This window comes from Gobius niger, assembly GCF_951799975.1.
Source record: "Gobius niger genome assembly, chromosome: 13".
Taxonomy (NCBI): Eukaryota; Metazoa; Chordata; class Actinopteri; order Gobiiformes; family Gobiidae; genus Gobius; species Gobius niger.
In genome coordinates, this window is record NC_136864.1 from 8,802,065 (window position 1) to 8,821,924 (window position 19,860).

At 40.7% G+C, this 19,860-nt stretch overlaps 1 protein-coding gene across 1 annotated transcript in view; it reads left to right on the forward strand.

Annotated features, from left to right (window-relative positions):
* The window catches only part of acvr2ba (activin A receptor type 2Ba), a 32,310-nt gene extending 22,682 nt beyond the window's left edge, over positions 1–9,628 (forward strand). Inside the window, exons 8-11 of the mRNA XM_079569943.1 lie at positions 1,828–1,942; positions 3,868–4,006; positions 7,813–7,943; positions 9,114–9,628. Coding sequence (XP_079426069.1) covers positions 1,828–1,942; positions 3,868–4,006; positions 7,813–7,943; positions 9,114–9,311 — 583 coding nt within the window. The 3' untranslated portion in view covers positions 9,312–9,628. The remainder of the gene's footprint in view (positions 1–1,827; positions 1,943–3,867; positions 4,007–7,812; positions 7,944–9,113) is intronic.
* Positions 9,629–19,860: the final 10,232 nt, after the last annotated feature.

Consider the following 19,860-nt stretch of genomic DNA (forward strand, 5'->3'; position numbering starts at 1 on the left):
GACTGGATTATAAAGTGCTCTAAAGTCCAGGCATTCAAGAACATGTTTGCAGAAGACATTATTTGAGCTACATCTGTGGTTCTTGAACTTGAGATAACCACCTGAAGACAAGCCATAGCACCACAGTTTCGGAGACGCTGATCTAAATAATTGAAGTTTTACATCTATTTCAATTAGTTTTGTAGCCATTTTAATTCCATGGTCATCAATCAATCAATCAATCAATCAATCAATCAATCAATCTTTATTGTTTCATCAGTTGTGCCGCCGTAAAGGAACAGGCCACCTGTGTTTTTTTCCATACTGAGATATGTTCTTACCTGAGTTTAGATGAGTTGATGCGTAACTCTCTGGTCTTTGTGCGTGCGCTCAGTCACGCAAATGTCGTTTGCATTTAGCCTCTCTCCGCAAAGGTATAGCTCCGAACTGGGATGAAGTTAGAAGCAACCAAGCCGTTCCACGTTTTCCCTTATCTTATTAAAATATAGTTATGTGAGCCTTTACACGATCCAAGTCTAGTAACACAAAATTAAACATGTTGATTTTCTAAGCCGGTAAAAAGGGAAGATATATATATGTAAGGTGTAGTAATCCACGCAGGACGTCGAAGTGCTCCTGTGTTATTACGCCTCACAATATAGCACCCCTTTTTATCTGCTTAGAAAATCGACATGTTTAAATTTGTGTAACTAGACCTGGATCGTGTAAAGCAGGGGTCTCCAACCTTTTGTACCTGGTGAGATACTTTTACATCACAAAACCATCGGAGAGCTACTTAAGCTTCGAAGACAATTATGTAGCTTAAAGGTGCATTATGTTACTTTTTATGGAAACAAACTAACTTTTGGTTGTGCGTAATTGACCTTTTTGTAACTCAATGGCTTACTTCCAATCACGGTGGTCTCAACAAATGCTCCAGGATCAGTTGTTTTGCTTTCAGCAGTGAAAACCTACCAGAAACTCTAAAACCAATTGATGCCACCGTGATCGAAATTAAAGGTGCAATGCTAACCACTAGGTCACGAAAAGGTAAAATACGCAATGATTAAAAAGGTGTTTTTTTTTTTCAGCTATAAATGCATAATGCACCTTTTTAAAAGGAGTTCACCTTGGAGAGTGTGTATATTCAGTCAATATATTTCAACAAAATGAAAGAAATCACTTTAATTTTATCCTTTTGCGTGACTTGAGTTACCTGATTGGTTTGCAGATTCAGTTTAAAAGGGCTAGATGCAAGTCATTTTATCCTCACTACTGCCACCTCAGGTCATTTATGTAGCTGCACCTTCTATATTAAGCTCGTGCATGACGGCAATTCGGACCCAAGTAACAACATTTTGAGTGACAGAGCAGGATTTTAGAGGCAGTTGTAGAGGCTAAATGCTAAAACAACATTTGCGTGACTGAGGGCACACACAAAGACCAGACAGTTACGCATCAACTCGTCTAAGCTCAGGTAAGAACATATCTCAGTGTGTGAAAACGGTGGCCTGTTCCTTTAAGTCAAAGTCTGCATGTTCTGCATATCTGTGTGGGAAAACTACACGCCGCACTTTCGCTCCGTGCATCTGCTCTTCGTGCATTAAATTAAAACGGGCACGTCTCGTTAGGAAAATGTTATGCAAATAATAGTTACAGCGTGGAAAGTATTGTCAGTGCACATATTTTATCACACTGCTAACAAAGGCTCCCTCTTTGAAGCCTGCAGATTATGCATGTATACGTATAAATAATAAAACAGCAGCTGGTGTGTTACATGCGCGACTAAATGTCTCCATAACAAAGCCAATGTAAAGACTCTGTTCCAAACCGCTGCCGTTTCTGCAGGGACTTCAAGAGCAAAAACGTGATGCTCCGCGATGATCTGACGGCGGTGATCGGGGACTTTGGGCTGGCTGTTCGGTTTGAACCGGGGAAACCTCCGGGAGACACGCACGGCCAGGTACGGGGACACATGTTTAGCCTGATATTTATGAACAAAGTATCTCTACATGGCATTGTTATGAATTCTGACTCGATATAAATGTGTGGACAGAAGCAGATTCAGTCGCTTAGCCCAGTTTTCCTGATGACTGAATTATGGCACACTTTGACATTTGTGGATGTTCAGGTTAAAGTCAGGTGTTAAGTTAAGTGTTTGGGTTAAGTTAATGCTATGACCAAACTATCCAATCCACTTTATTTCTATAACACATTTAAACAACATGGTGGTTCCAAAGTGGCACAAAAATGAACATAAAGCAAAAATGTATCAATGTGGCTCCGCCAGTCATTAAGATGGTAAGAGACAATAAACTGAGAGCTGACTCTAACTCTAAAAGAATAAATCATTAAAAACAATAAAAAACGGTCCATTTGAAATCAATTAAAGTAAGAAAACAATACAATTCCAGGGTTTCCACGGTGAATTAAAAAGCATGAAGTCATTAAATGAATCCTTAAATGTCATTAAAAAGCATTGAAATGGATTCAAGCTGGTATTACGTATCGGCATATTGGTGGCACAGTAGCGCAGTGGCAGTTAGCGTTTCACAGCTAGAAGGTCCCTGGTTCGATTCCCACCAGGACGGGGTCTTTCTGTGTGGAGTTTGGGAACCCAGGGTGCTGAGGGTGCTGCAGCACCCCCTGGTGGATAGTTTGGAAGCAGCAAGCAATATTAATAAATAGGAAAAAGCAGAAAAAGTGTTGTTGTTTGTTTTTTTTGGGGGGGGGGATTTTTTTCCTCAGCACCCCCTAATAGTGATGCGCGGGTTGCGGGTTCCACCGCGGGCCCCGCGGTCTGCCCGCGGTTCGGGTCGGGTCGGGTCGTGAAATTCTCCTTCGATCGCGGGGCGGGTTGGGGCGGGTCAAAAAATGCCGGTCGCGGGCACTCTATGCCTCCGTACGCGCATTCATTGAATTCATTCACAACTTATTCCGTCGCCTTTACAGCAGGTTTTTAGCGTAAATATACGTTGGATTTTCATAAAACAAGCAGCGTTTTGCAGCTTGTGATCCAGAGAACGCTTTTGTGGAGCTCATGTGTCCTATTTTCCACCGTATGTGCGACTGTGTGTGACTTCGCGTTAGGCCGACCTCTGCTCTCTTCCTCTCTCCCTCTTGCCCAGCGCTCTTCGGAGGGGGAGAGAGAGAGAGAGCTGACACGCCGGTGCTGTTCATACGGATCATAGTTGTAACGCGTAATTTTTAATGGTTGCGGGTGCGGGTGCGGGGCGGGGCGGGGCGGGCTGTAAAAATAGAACAACGTTGCGGGGCGGGCCGGGTCGGGTTAGAACCTGCTCCAAATGCGGGACCCGCGGGTTGAAAAAAACCCTGACCCGCACATCACTACCCCCTAACTAAAATAATAACATTTTTGTGAACGTGTCCCTGAAAAGTGACTCTGCAAGTGTGCCTATAAACTTGTCCCTGTAAAGAATTTGGATGCTACAAATACATTAGGAAAGTTACTAATGAGTTTGGACCACAACTAACATTTGAATGTAGGTATAGGGCCTTTAAATATAATATAATAAATAAAATAAAATAAAAAAATAAATATGTGCCGATTTCTTCTGTATTTGTGGCATTATAATGTAGTATTTGGGCATTAAAATGCATGACATGTGACTCACTGAATTCATACAATATACAATACAATAAAATAAGTAAAAAGTTCACTAAAAGCATTAAAGACACAACTCGTGCGGCATTTAAAGACTTGCTCAAAACAACAGATTTAATGGTGATTTTTCTAAAGAAATAATAAAGCCGTTCTGCTTTTCTGGCTTTTTCCAAAACAAGAGTTGCTAATAATCACTGTAGAGAGCATCACCGACCAAACCAAATGTAAAGAATGTCTTCAAATCTCTGCTCTCTTTCGCTCAGGTGGGGACGCGGCGGTACATGGCGCCGGAGGTCCTGGAGGGGGCGATAAACTTCCAGCGGGACTCGTTCCTGAGGATCGACATGTACGCCATGGGGCTGGTGCTGTGGGAGCTGGTGTCCCGCTGCACGGTCTGCGACGGTGAGGCCAATGACAGAGCGCCGCACACGGGGACATGGAGCTAATATACATTAGCTAATGATCTTGGGAGTTAGCACTGAGAAGTTACTTTTCTGAAGTAATACTTTCTTGAGCCACATAAAGATCATGGACACAGTAAAGCAATATGGCCTATTCTAATGCCCTTGAAGTTCTGAATAAATAACTGGAAATATGTAGATACAGCAGAGAGAGATGATGAAAAGAAAAACATCAGACAGGCCACAATGAGATCAAAGCCAGAGTCATACTATTATTTTAAAGCCTCTTGCAAAGCATGATCTGATAAATGTACTTTTCTTTCTTCCTGCAAAGAACTGAACTGAACTGACCTCATTGCTTTTATTGCCATCGTCATGAATGAGGATATTTTGGCAAAATAGTTTAGCCTCTTACCCGACGCCTTAACAGTTTGCATTTTCTCTAGTCCAGCTTTACCCAAATCTAAAAGCTTCTCAACTGTAGAGCAACAGTGTAACGCCTCATTTGAAAGCAAAGGCATAGAGCGCGGGCGTTTTTGTCACATTTTTGAAGCGTTTTTGTCATGTTTTCGTTGCTTTTTTGTTGTGTTTTTGTAGTGGTTTTTGTCACATTCTTGTCGCTCTTCAGTCACTCTTTTATTATATTATCATTGCTTTTTTTTGTCACATTTTTGTTGCGTTTTCATCCTCGTTTTTGTTGCTTTTTACAAGAAGCTTTTGGATTTGGGTGAAGCCGAACTGGAGAAAATTTGCTTGGTTCTGGCGGGGGTTAAGAGGTTAAAGGTGCATTATGCAGTTTTTGACCCTTCAGTGACCCAGCGGCCTTTAATTCGCCTTTATCCTTCATCACAGTGGCCTCTATGACGCTCCAGGATGGATTGTTTTAAAGGAATAGGTCACCGTTTTTAAATACTGAGATATGTTCTTACCTTTAGCTTAGACGAGTTGATATGTAGCTGTTATCACGTAAACAGAGCACAGATGCCGTTAGCATTTAGCCTCTCCTCTTCTCATCTATGGATCCAAACGGAGATGAAGTTAGAAGCGACCAAGCTCTTCCACGTTTTCCCTATTTAAATATGGTTATGTGAACGTTTACCCGATCCAAGTATAGTCACACAAAATTAAACATGTCGACTTTCTAAGCGGATAAAAGGGGTACTATATTGCAAGGCATAGTGATATTACTTGGCCTTGCAATATAGTAGTACTAGCTGAGACCCGGCCTTCGGCCGGGCCTCGCTAGTCTCCACATTTGATATTCTGAGATTGTGAGTGATTACAAAGAAATGTCCAACCCGTCACACAGTTCAGCTGTAGACCAGTGGTTCCCAACCCATTCCAAAAACTATGGCCACTACAAATGTGTAAAAGAATGAAGGCAAAAAACAATTGTTTGATGCACCCGTGCTCCTTTCTTATAAACTACGACAATATTTTCGCTAAACTCGGGGAACAGGATTCAAGAGACAGTGGAATAATTATGGATAAATATTAGGGGTTCAGCTTTAACGGTTTGGTTCACGGTGCAGGACCCGTGGTTTGGTCCATCACGGTAGTGTACAAAAAAATAAATAATGAGTAGGTTTTGAAGTGAAATAGCCTAATGATCGTTGTTAGACAGTATTTATAACCTTACAGTAAAATGGGCAATGCGTTCAAAGCTGCTTTAGAATAAAATGTACCTCTGGGCTCACAATACGTGAAAGCAAAATAGAAAACAAATGGTACAGCAGCAAAGGAAAAAAAAAAAGAAAAAAAACTACGCAGTGCAGGCCATGCGCTCGTTAAGTTTTAGTTTCATTTTCGCTTTTACTCACACGGAGGATAAATCAGTCGGAGCATCGCGTTTGATTAGAGGCTCGTGTTTAAGCAGGTTTAGGGCACGCACGCACACACATACACACACGCACACACGCACACACACGCACACATCGCCCTGTTTGGATGCGCACACGCACACATACACACGTACGCACACACACGCACACACACGCACACATAGCCCTGTTTGGATGCGCGCACACGCACGGCAGTCAGATCTCGTGCACTCGCGTTTTTGTGACAGCGGGTTGTCCTCGGACAGCAGCACCACCAACCACGCACTCAGTACTGTCGCCAGGCTTCCTGGTGTTCCCAAACGGTCTCCCATCCCAGTCCTAACCAGGCCCTTCCCTGCTTAGCATCCGAGGAACGGTCTCCCATCCCAGTTCTAACCAGGCACTTCCCTGCTTAGCTTCAGAGTCGGTATGGGAAATAAACATGGCGGCGCCCAGGCGGCGGCCATTGAGATAGCGTTTTCTATAATAGATGGGTGTAGAAATATTGCTACACCTAGCCAACATACGGCGATGATTTAATCAGGCCCCTGCCCCGTAGAGCATCAATTCCAGAGTATGTAAAAAAAAAAAAAAGTAAGTCTCTTGCCATTCCTGTGCGGAGTCATAATTTTTTAAAGAATAACCAGAATGTTCATTCTAGCCACAAGGGGGCATTAAATTAAAAAAAAGGAAAGAGTCCCACACGTGTCCAGCAGAGGGCAGTGACATGAAAAGAGCTCAGGATATGAACAACACATTATATAGCCACGTCGTAAATGGACAGTCTGCCCCAGGGCGGTTGTGGCTTCAATAACAGCTTACCACCACCGAGTGTGGAGTGAATGAATACTGACTACTTTGTAGTACTTTGAGGAACTTGTGACACAGGCTTATAAAGTGCAATACAAGTGTAAGCTGTTGTTATTAACGATGCTACAGTTAAGTTGGGGCTTTGACCAAATCACACATATATCTATATATATACATATCGCATATAATGTTCTCTATTATATGCAGCCCGCGACCCGCTGTGGGAGCTGAATTTTGGCCCTTGAGACCCCTGGCTTAGAAGATCGACATGTTTGATTTTGTGTGACTACTTGGATTGTGTACAGGCTTGTGTAACCATATTTAAAAAGGGAAAACATGGAAGAGCTTGGTTGCTTCTAACTTCACCTCCGTTTGGATCCATAGATGGAAGGAGAGAGGCTAAATGCTAACGCCGTCTGTGCTCTGTTTACGTGACTGAGCGCACACATGAAGACCAGACGGCTACGCATCAACTCGTCTAAGTGAAGGTCATATCTCAGTATTTAAAAACGGTGGCCTATTCCTTTAAGGGTTTCTGGGTTTTTTTTTCACTGCTCCAGAAAACCTACAAAGCAATTGATCCTGGAGCATTGTAGAGGCCACCGTAGTGGAAAGTAAAGGCGCCATTATAACCACCTATGCAGCCATTGGGTCACAAAAGGTCATTTACGCCCTTCTTTTTGTGCGCATTAAAAGTTGCATAATGCACCTTTTTAAAAAAGCAGCCTTCAAAACACATGATCTTTCAATGGGTTTCATAAATGTCAGCTTCAAATTTTTGCTTCAGAGCTGCTGCTTTTTGTTTATCGGCCACTAGTATCGAGCTATAATTGCATCCCCTCATGAACCGCATTATCCCATTGACCCACTGAAAAGTTGACACATTTTCATATTTTAAAACCTTTTATCTGAACAGGAGCTGCTTAACAAATCTGATTACTCGGCTCACAGGCAAAAACGAGCAGTTCAGGCTCCGCTGTTTAAAGTTCACTGCCTCCCGAAGCTGATCAAACAAACCAGAGATTAGTTTTGTTTTGTGTTGTCGGGTGGAGTTCAAAGGTCAGGTATGTTTAAACGCCCGGTTGACGTGTTCTTTTTTTTTTTTTTTTTCTTCTTCTTCCTTTCCGCTGCTTAATGTAATTTCCATCTCCCGTCCTTCCTGTGTTCCCTCGCGCAGGTACGGCGAGCGAGTACATGCTGCCGTTCGAGGATGAAATAGGGCAGCATCCGTCTCTGGAGGATTTGCAGGACGTGGTGGTGCACAAAAAGATGCGTCCAGCGATCAAGGACGTGTGGCTCAAACATCCGGTGAGTGGGGGAAAAAAATGACAAAGGCATTTTGTACTAAAGAAGAATATGTGGCATAGATATTTCAATTACATGATTCAGGGCTGCTTTTGCGCAAACCATTCAGTGCCGTGCGTGGAATGTACTCTAGTAGCTTTAAAGATGGGCTTTAAAAAGCTTTAAAAATTTTCCCGATACCTCCGACACCTTCCACCTTCTCAGTGTGTTTGGTGACTGGAAAAACTGCTCAATGCAAGGCTTTAAGGAGTGTAATTCTTGATACGTGGGATAATGTATAAGTAAAGCCGTCGTAGTGACTGCATCATAAACCACACTGGGTATAAGAATGGAATTAGAATGAAAGGTTTTTAGCATACAAAAGTGAAAAATTGGCAATTATTTTGGGTAGCATTCACATTTGGTCGTGCTTCTTCTTCTACAGCACTTTGTTTTTTACATAACTTTACACCTTAGAACAGTGATTCCCAGCCTTTTTTCCTTGAAGATTCTTCCCCCTGTGTGTTGGAAGTCAGGCCGAGCCCCTCCAGTCCACAAATGCATGAAATAATAACCAATAAGGATTTAAATGTACATAAATGTGATTGTTTTCTGCACATAGTCCTTTTTTTCTGGCAGCTTTAATGATGTTTACCATATTTGCTCAGAAGATGTATCTCTCATGACCTGACCCTCTATCCAGACAAGATTTCAGGTGCCCACATAGTTGGGAACCATTGTCTTGAAGCGGTACAATGTAGCGTCTTTACCTTAATAAATCCTTTCCGTAGTCCCTCTGGGGGTAATTCAAGTGTTAATGGGATGATTGGGGGGTCTTTCATCTACCCCTGGTGTCGCTGGCCAGAAAATCACAATTGCCACTTCGCTACCTACGGGTTGGAGTCACCAATACACACTAATGGAATCACAAAGAAGAAGCTAGCAGGCTAACGGGCAAAGCTAACCGCGGGCTAGCGCTATTTAAACAGTATTTACAGCCAAGTTTGAGTGAAGGACAATTAATGAGTAAAAAAACGCAACATGCTACAAATACCTGCAGTGGCGCTTATGGCCTCTAGGGGCATGAGCACTGCTTTAAACAATTACTACTCATCCCTCATTATTCTCTGCACTTACTTTCCGTGTGGTAGAAGGAGCAATAACTTGGATTAACCCGGTGTTTGTTTGTCCCAGGGCCTGAATCAGATGTGCGAGACCATCGAGGAGTGCTGGGACCACGACGCCGAAGCCCGATTGTCGGCCGGCTGCGTGGAGGAGCGCATCGGGCAGATCTCCAGGACGATCAGCGCCGTCATCAACAACGACTGCCCCGTCTCCATAGTAACGGCTCTCACCAACGAAGACCTACCTCCCAAAGAGTCCAGCACCTGAGCGCCACCACTGTCCTGTCCCGTTCCCTCGAATAAACCGCCACCTCCTACCCCGAAAAAACTACTTTTTTTTTTTTTTTTGGTCAAATCCAAACTCGGCGGTGAATTCTTTTTTTTTTTTTTTTTTAAGAAGAAAACAAAACAAGCGACATGAATGCAGCTGCTATTTTAACACCATCCCCTTTACCCCATATTAGCTTGTTTTTACGTTCTATAAATCTGATGTCCAAAACCAGGATGAAGGGCAAGATCAAGTATTACTCTACTGGCTCCATATAATTTTTAAACAAATATTTTAAAGAAACTACACAAACATAGACCCTGATCTTTTTCAAATTGAGCAAAAAACATCTGCAACCCTTTTGAATAGATGGGGCATTTATCTTTAAAATATCTAGCAAGGTTGTAGTCTTGGTATATGAGAAAGCACTCAGAGTATGATTGAATTTGACGCCTCTGAAGTTCCCAAGTTCACTATACAGTATGCTTTTAGAACGAGCTGCTTTCAGGCAAGCAAGGCAGGCTTTTAAAAGGGGGCGCACCATGTAAAAATTTGCTATTTTGATCCTTTAGCCACGAAACAGTGCTCTTTCCTTGTTAAAAACGTACCCGAATGTAGGGCTGTGTAATTAATCGAAATTTGATTACAATTTCGATTATTACACTAAACGATTACAAAATTAGCATAGTCAAAAAAGAAACTTGCAGACGTGCATTTTTTCATGGCACTGGGATTTTTTCCCCCTCGCATTTCACGTGCCATGGCTCATGCTTTTGCCTGACATAAAAACAAACGGCGCTGTGTGATGATGTCATCAGGCCGTGCTGCTCAGTTTACTTGCGCAGGTGTGAGGGCTGGCCAGCAGGGGGCAGGTGTGAAACAGAGACCTCTCCTTAATCGAGGCAGACTTGAAATCATTTGTACTTTTATGACTATTCAGAAAACACAAAATATTCAGCATAGTTTTTTCTTTTAATAAATATTTAAATAAATACTTTTTTTTTTAAAGGCAGCAAAAGTGAGACCGCAGGGCTTTAAAATGAGTCCTCTCACAACTCCCTCGGCCTCAGAGAAACAGAGAAACATTGCGATGAAAACTGGTTAGCTTCAAGTTTGACTAAAGTTAGCTTCACTAAACCTCAGCGAACATGGACATGCTGCGTGCCATTTTGAAGCACAGAACTTGGAGAATCCAATCACTAAAATGCCGCGGCTAGCAACAGTATGCTAATGCTAATCACAGAAACTATGATGGGATCACATGAAGACATTCAATAAAATTGGCCTCTGCTAAAGTGGCAAAGTACATTATTTATGTTTGTACAGGATTATAGACCAAAACATTTGGAAAAATCGGCCAAAAATATCGGCTGATAAGAATCCCCCAAAATTCTGCATCAGCCTTAGAAATTAAAATGGCGCCCCACAAATACAATAAGGATAAAAACTGACTAGTGAGGACGAATACTTGCTCTTGCTCTTCATCTGGGTTTTAACTTTTTTCAGACTCTACAATGTGAAAACAAGTCTTAGCGGTATTTTAGTCCGATTTTACTTGGTTTTTTTTTTACTAACATCCATCTGCTGTAGTGAATGGTAGTAATAAGCTATGGACCGGCACATCAGAGCTCACCATGTGTCAAACCTTAATGTTATTACCTCATGCATTTATTTGTGTTTAGTCTATTTTATTACCTCATGAGTTCGTCATTACCTACGTCTTTTGGTCACACGCGGTCATCTTGGGCGGCCAAAATGAACTTTGTTTTTTTTTGTTTTCTTTCTTGCTGCACCTCTGGAGGAGAAACCGCTTTTGAGACTGTTAGTCAAAAATATACTCATCTTCCTCAGGGTTTGAAGATTTTTAAAAACAAAAACAAACAAAAGAAAAAACCTGAGTGTCGCGCGTGTGCTCCCTGTCGCTAAACCTGCAAATGCCTCAAAAAAAAAAAAAAAGGTCTAGCGCGTCGGAGCATGCGTTTTAAAGAGGAGGAAGCAAGCATCCTGGAAATGTTTTGTGAAGATTTCGGGGACAGACTTGGCTTGTCCACGGGGAACTACCTCTCAGGTATTCTGTAGGCTTCTTCGGAACATTTTTATCTCTAATTTTTGAGAGCCAAACTATATCCGGCTAGCTATCGTGGATGGACATGCTATTCCTGGATTTTATTTTATTTTTTATTGTAGAAATTCGAGCGTTACTCCTTCGCCAGTGCCAGGGGCATTGATGGATGCTGTCCGGAGTTGCAATGTTACACATTTTAGATTTTAAAGAGAGTGGAGTGAGCGTGTGTGCGTGTGCAAAACCGTTTGAGAGGAAGTTGGGACGCTTCAAATAAAAATGCATAGATCTGCTAATCTCATAATGTTGAGCATTAACCAAGTAAGAACAAAGGATGTCCTCAAACAATTTTAAAAGATTGTTTTAAATTTGGTAGCAATAATATTGCGCTTGGTTGAGAGTTAGGGATTGGGTTAACTCGGGCTGTCACAATGATTAAGATATCGACTTTCAATAAACAGATTAATACATTTTTTGCACTCAATATTGTACATTAATTAGCATTTTCCACTTATTTTTTTCTTTGTAAAACTTAATTTAGCCCAATTTCCTTCAGTTAAAAAATATTTTTCATAAGGCACGGCGATATGGCCAAAAAATAAATTTTAGCCATTTTCCATAAATTAATTGAATGAATTCAATTTATCTCCCAACTCTATTTTTTCATATTTATCGCAGATTTTTTGTCATTTTCATGCTTTAGAGCTGAAAGTGTCTCGTATCGTTAGACTCAATAACATAGTTTATCGCGATATTTTCCCGCCTCAATATATCGAACCTCAAATTTGATATCGTGACAGGCCTAGAATGAACTGATACTACAAATCGCCAAATTGTCAAAGTCAAATCAGTTAACTTTATTCAACCAGGAAAGCCCCAGAAAGTCTTTTTAAAGTGGAGTCCTGGCTCCGGAGGTGATGGGGAAAAACGTACCCCGATATGCAAACTCTCACAGAAATCGAACCCAGGACCTTCTTGCTTTGAGGTGAGAGCATTGAAATGAACACTATTGTCTGTACTGCTGCACTTTTTGCCTTCGTCTATAATTAGGAGTATTCCGTTTCGTTCACATTTTGTCCGGCGTCCCAGCTTTTATCGCCTTTGGTTTTGTAACTATGAAATGATTGGTTGTGATTGAGTGCTGTGTGACACTAGAACCGCGGGCAGATATATAATTTTGGGGATTTCTACTACTTTTTTCTTTTTTTTCCTCTTTTTTTTTTTTTGCGAGGGCCATACTTGAGTATATAAAGCAACATGTCTGTTTTTTAATTTCTGATTTTTCTTTTCTTTTTTTTCGTTTGGCTGTTTGTTGACCTAGCCTCAGTCGGACACCAGTCCCTCACGAATACCTCACTTCACTGTATACGTTTCATGCAAGGAAGCGCTCGACATGAAAAAAAAATAAAAAAAAATGGTTGCCTTCTCATCTTACAAATGCAAAATGCCATAGTAGTCGTACAGTTTATAACCATAGACATGACTTTTTACCATACATTTGAATGTCCGTAATGCTGCTGTGACTATTTCCACAATACTCAAGGATTTGTAGATGTTTAATATGACGCTAACCATGACTCTACGTGGCTAATTTTCTGTTTTTGTGTTTTTTTTTTGGGTTGTTTTCTTTTTTTTTTAAGCGAGTTCGCATTCGCTCGCTCTTTCTGACTGACCTCAAATGTTCTGACAAGTACCTCAGGCTTTTGTACATGTATATCAAACTTTTGTGTTATGTATTATGTTGTGTTTTAGTCGTCGAGATATTTTATTGCCGGTCAGGCCTTTGTTGTCTGTGGAGATTCCCCCCCCCCCCCCCCCCAACCTCCCAACCGACCTTTACTTCTTTTTTTTTTCTTTTTTTTTTGTCTAAAAGAGGCTTACCACTTGTCAAGGTGTTTGAAAAAATGCTGTACAAACCGAAAAAAGTAGGTGATTAGTTGTGTATATAGCCTGGACACGCAGTTCTTGTACACTGATGTTATATTTTTTAAAGACATAACCAGGGCATTATAAACGTTGTCATTAACCATAAAGGGATTTCTCAGCTACAATCCTACAAGCGCATCTCAAAGAAATGGATCATTGTGGAGAAAGTTAGTATTTTTGGAGGCAATTTAATTCATTTCAAGCCGTAGCATTACAAGGAGGCAGTTTTCACACTATTTCTTCTTTATAGACCACTTTTGATGACCTCTGCAGACCGGGCAATCCAAATAGGAATCAAATTGTTCATCATTCAATCAGGGTTCATTTAAGTCACTAAATGAACTGTGCGAAAATCAGGGCCTTAAAGGTGTGTTATGCAACTTTTTATGCGGAAAAGAAAAGTTGATATTTGTGGGTGTTTGACCTTGCAGTGACCCAGCGGCCTGTGGTTCACCTTTGCTTTCGATCACGCCGGTCTCTACAGCGCTCCAGGATCAATTGTTTTGTAGGTTTTCTGCTGAGGAAAGTGGGTCAGAAGTGAAAACCTACAAAACATTTCATCCTGGGGCGTCCCAAGAGACCACTGTGAAGGAAAGTAAAGGCGCCCTACTGAATACTCATGCAGCTGCTGGGTCACTGCAAGGTCAAATACACAAAAATATCAACTTTTTTTTCCACATAAAAAGTTGCATAATGCGCTTTTTAAAGGGGCTAGATGCAAGTTGGCCATTTTCTACTCACTACTGCCACCTCAGGTCATACATGTAACTGCACCTTCTATATTAAGCTTGTGTGTGAGTGACAGTGCAGGATTTCAGACGCAGTTGTGGAGAATAGGTCTGGGCTCTACACATTAGGACATGGCTGGAACATGTAGGGAGAGGAAAATAGATAATTTTGACATTTTAAAACTCTGTGTAGTCCCTTTTTAAAGTATTAAATTGCATTCAAACTGGTATTAAAGCTAAATTTATTTAAAAAATGATGGCATTGTGCAACAATTTTTAACTGTTTTGACGGAAATTGACCACATTATATAATTCTCGTTCCTTTGTTCAATTAAATGTTTGCAAATGAAATGGATCTTTATATTTTTTCTGCTTTGTGGCATTTAAAACATTAAATTTGACATGCCTTTGCCAGTATAAACCCTGATAATGGATAACACTGTAATTTCCCACAGGTTATTGTTGGTTTTAAGTTTTGGGAAGATAAACTATAGAGCTGAAATCCTGATTTAAAACGACTCTGCACCTGTCATTTTAACCACTCGGGCAATGTCTTTGTCCTATATTAGTTGATAAAGGGCTTGCAACCTATTAAAAAAAAAGGTTCTTCGACCCTCTAATCCATGTCTCAATGTGGTAAACCAAGTCTAGAAACTACTGTACATAACGCTGACCTTCAAGACAAAAGCTCCACTTAACCGGCATCAAACTGGGACTAAACCAGCTCTCTTGGATAGTTTCATAAGGTTACATACTTAACCATTTGGACCCTTTTTTTGGGTTTGAAAACATTTTGTACAGGGCCTTTTCAAATACCTACTGTTCCACAATCCTCTGCTTTGACTGAGATGCGCCTGTATTTAAAAACCATGTCGACAACTTAGCCCTGCGATTTTTATGCTGATTTTTAATGGTATCCGTTTGTCTGGATCAGAAGCTGTGTAGGTAGCACTTGCATTATTATTAGGAAGCTTATTGTTGTGTATCATTGAACGGAGAGGGAGAGCGAGAGAGAGAGAAAAAAGAGAAGACTACATAAAATAAATACCGTGGGCGGCTTATGTTATCGGGCCCCTTCTGCCGGAAATGCCAGTTTAAACAGTATTACCTCTATATAAACCCGCTGATGTGATGCTCGGATCTGCTTGGAGGGGAGAGAGAAAAAAAAAGTGTTTTGCCACAATGGACAACGCTGTGGAAAAGATGGTGTTATTTTATACAGTTTTGATGAGGGAATTTAAATCCTGCAGGAGGACAGTGTTCGTAAACCACCACAGTGTCTCAAACGGGGAAAAGCTGGCAGGCCGTTTTGTTAGGTACATTTGAATCCTTGCTTGGGATCAGGAATGGACTCTTTGATTTGCTTTCCATGCAAGTAGGGCTGCACGATATTGAAGTAGCTTGCGATGTGCGATACGGTATTGTGATAACGATAGTATTGCGATATTTTCAATCATTAAAAAGGCAGAAGTCATTAAAAACACAGGGTCAAAGCGAGTAAAATTGAACTAGACAAGGAAATGTTTCACTAAAACATTTTCACATTTTAAAGTTCTGTGTCTGTCACGATAACAAATTTGAAGTTCGATATATATCAAGACAGGAAAGTATCGCGATTAACGATTTTATTGACTCTAGCGATACTGGATACTGTCAACTCTCAGGCATAATAATGACAGTAAACTTTTCATTAAAGTGCATCATCTTATCCTAAAATACCACACAAGCTGCAATAAACATGAAATATAATGTAACTCAATTTGCTTCAGTTAGAAATCAAAGTTTTATGAAGAAGAAATAGGCGGGGAAGGCTATACGATAAATATCGAACCCAAAAATGTATTGTTTCTGTTATTTATTGAACGATCAGTCGATATAGAGACAGCCCTAGATTTCAGATGAAAACTTTAGTGATGCGATATATATAGTGATATATTGTGGCTTCTTACGATACGTATATTGCATCACCTAATATCGTGATATATTTTTTGCGATATATTGTGCAGCCTTACTAGGCTATCCATTCAATCCAATGCTACGCAGTTGAAAGACTATCAGTTCCATTATTGGACCCATTTCAACCATAAAATTTCATATTTTCATCGTAAAATCTATAATAAGCTAAAGATTTAAGCTGATAAAATACTCGAATAAGCTAAAAATTGCATATTGGTTTTACCCAAGCTCCTCAAGAGACACTTTAGGAGCGTCAACTCACTAGATGAGCACCACCAGCCTCAAATCACCGTCTTCTTCATTCTGATGCTTCAAGCAGTTCCAAACTGACATGAATCTATCCTCTCTCTGCCTTGCGATTGTCCGATAAGCTATTTTACATTAACCAGCATCTAAAACCAGTGTGTACCTAATAAATTGGCTTGCCAGTGTTTCCTGTAAGGTTCTATTATACATCGACGACGGCATAAAGCGTGGTCCAGGAGGAGGGGGTCCAGCAATATTTATTATATACAGCAATAGTCATTTGAATATCACACGGTTCAAGTCATCGCAGCTGTGAGTTTGCCGTCTCTACTTCTGCCGATCAATAATTAAGTTGCGTCTCTGTCCCACCCGGTTCACGTTCAGGACGGTGTTTAAAATGTCCTATGTCGTGCGGAAATCTGCTTTTGGAGAGTTTTTAACCATGTTATGATGTCGCATATGTTGTTTAAGGCGAGACACTGCAGGTGAATTGGAGAAACGTTTGAACCTTTTGCTGTAGAATACTGACAGGAATGTAAGAATTTTTTTTTGTGAGTATCTGTTTTCATATGGAAATAAGGCTTTCATGTGACTAAATATATCACATTCTAATATGTGATATATTTAGTCACATTCTAATATGTGACTTAATATATTTTAGTCACATATTACAATGACAATTTATAGATTAAAATTGTCCAAAATTGGACGTAAAGGGTTTTCCTGCAGTGTCTCCCCTTAAAGCTGCATTATGCAACTTTTTATGTTGGGAAAAAAAAGTGAATATTTGTGCCTATTTGACCTTGTAGTGACCCAGTGGCTGTATGAGTGGTCAGCATGGCACCTTTACTTTCCATCACAATTGTCTCTAGGACTCACCAGGATCAATTCTTTGGAAGGTTTTCAATGCAGACGGACCCTCTCCAGAAAACCTACAAAACTATTGATCCTGGAGCATTGTAGAGACCACCGTGATGGAAAGTAAAGGCGCCATGCTGACCACTCATAGCCAGCCACTGGGTCACTACAAGGTCAAAACCGCACAAATATTTACTCTTTTTTTCACATAAAAACTTGCATATTGCAGCTTTAAAGTCTGTACTCATGTCAGTGCTCAAATTGCCTCCACTGTGCAGTCAGTTTGATACGTTTGACAGTAGCTACGCCTCTCCACACTGCGCCCTCTTCTGGCCACGCATGATGTAGGACCTTTTAAAACCGGGAAAGTGAAAGCGCTGAAAGGCTGGTGACGAACGTAATATAATCTGGGTGCTTACCTTTCACGTATTGTGCCAGAAAAATGGAGATTGCGAGGTCAAAAAGTCGAAAACGGATCCTCTATTGATCGTTATACCTCCAAAAATGCTGTCTTAATGCCCAGCTCTTCTGAACAGAAAACCCAGTTACCTCATGCAGTACCTCGTTAGTAGTGACACTAACATGGAGTCATCTTCGGAAATAATAATGAAATAATACAAAAAAAAAATTCTATTATCATGTATATATTTACTTGACAAATGTAAAGGGTTTCTTCCTTTTCATGTGTGCATCCTGTGAAAGCAAAATCCTACTCTTTTTGATTTTCGGACATCTTGATCATTTCTTGTAGTGTTTTGAGTGAGAGAGTGAGAGGGCGAGTGAGTGAGCGAGTGAATGGGCGAACGAGTGGAGTCCCTGTTTCATGTGAACTGTATGTGTCGATAAAGATTGTGTGCGTTTGGATTTCACTAAAAACGGCGCGAGTGTTCTGTGTACGTGAGCCGAAATGTTTAGAAATATAAACTAGAAGAGAATACATCCATCTTTTGTATATTAAAATAAAGACAAACACTGATTAACCATGCGACTTGTCGAGTTTGCCTTTTTCTCCGTGTAAGCCAAAGATCAACTCCGTGTTTTGTGAATACATTTCCAAAGGTTTTTAAAGGTCCACAGGCTGGATTTGAATGGAAATTTCAAGGTGAAAAGGGTGAAAGTGTTCTGCCACTACATTATATTGAGTTTAAACAGAATTTGTCGTATTTTCAGAGAGTACTTGAACAAGTTTGATCTCTGATTTGTGTGATGTTTCTCAAAATGATCTTGCTGCGTTAGATTATCAGCTGCACATTTATTTCCAAACAAAGAAGGTCCCAGGTTCGATCTGAAGGGGCCTTTCTCTGGGGAGTTTGCATGTTGTCATCCAGCCTGATAATTCTAACCATTGGCTTGACATCTGGGTGCCATGAGGGTTCCCACTGCTAAAAGTGACCCCGGCATTGAAGGATGGGTTCAATGCAGGGGACATTTTTTACATGGGGGATCAATAAAGTATAAAGCTTTCGTTATATGGCTAAAAAATGCATCAAAAAGTGACGCTTCATATGAACAATTTCATTATTTTCAATGTCATGTAGAAAAGCCAAGATATTGACAAAGTAAGAGCTAACATTACTTTAAAACAGGGGCGGATCTAGGGGGTGGCACGGGGTGGCAGCTGCTACCCCTAGTAAAGGTCTTGCCACCCCATTGATGTCATAATGTCTCACATCTGCTCCAGAAGCTACTTGGGTGTTTACTGAGGCTCACTCAGTCCTTGACAGGACAAAGAACTACAATAACTTTATAGCTAAATAAGGAGCAAGGTGCCAACTCCTGTGGCCCCCAAAATGATGATATATATATATTTTTTTTTCCACAAAAGTTAGTTTCACAAAAAATGTACTTGAGCTAGAAACCCCCTACTTACATTATGGACAGTGCTGCTATTTGTTTATCATTTTGGGAGGCTCAGCTGCATCTAAACGGAAAAATTACCTTGCGATCAAGAAAAACTATAAACTAAAACGTGTTGCCACCCCAGAAACGATCCCTGACCCTGCTTGCCACCCCATGTTTTTCTTCTAGATCCGCCCCTGCTTTAAAATCCACCTATGTCTACTCAAAAAGAAGGTATAAACACCCTTACCAAAAAGTGACAGAGTATTTGATGAACTTGAGTGCTGAGTTACTGAAGGTAAAAGTCTGACTTAAAATTTACTGGCAATCAATTTAAACAGTCCGACACCAGAATGACATTTCATTATTCCTACGGGGGAAGGAAACTTTACATTTTGTTTTGTTTGATTACCCACTGATAGATGAACTCACTGAGGAGAGAGGCTATTTATTTTGTATTGATTATTCACAGTTTTGGTACCTTCATGCTTCTGTACAATAACACAAATAAGTCGTGATCATGTATTATAGGTTTACTTCAAATATCCAGTAATGGTAACGTAGTAGCCTATGTAATAAACCTGTCTTGCCCTAGGCCTCAGCAAGACAGTTGACGGCCCTGTGTGTAGGAGTAGTCTGGTAGTTTATGATAACGTCTGCAGCCAGATATACAAACTATCATGCAGGTCCCGAGGACATCGGTGTATCTGTCTATCAATATGTAGAAGCATGACCCACAATTTGCTGCAGTCTAGGTCATGGTTTGTCTACGCACATTTATGAGCAAATCATGTTCCCCACTATTAACAGTAATAACATAGAGTTTCTTCTTCGTCTCTATCGACTTGACGGATTGATTTTTTTCCCTTCTTCTTTATGGCTACCTTGGAATGGTTATGAATTCTTGATTTTGTATTTTTATCTGCCAGGCTGC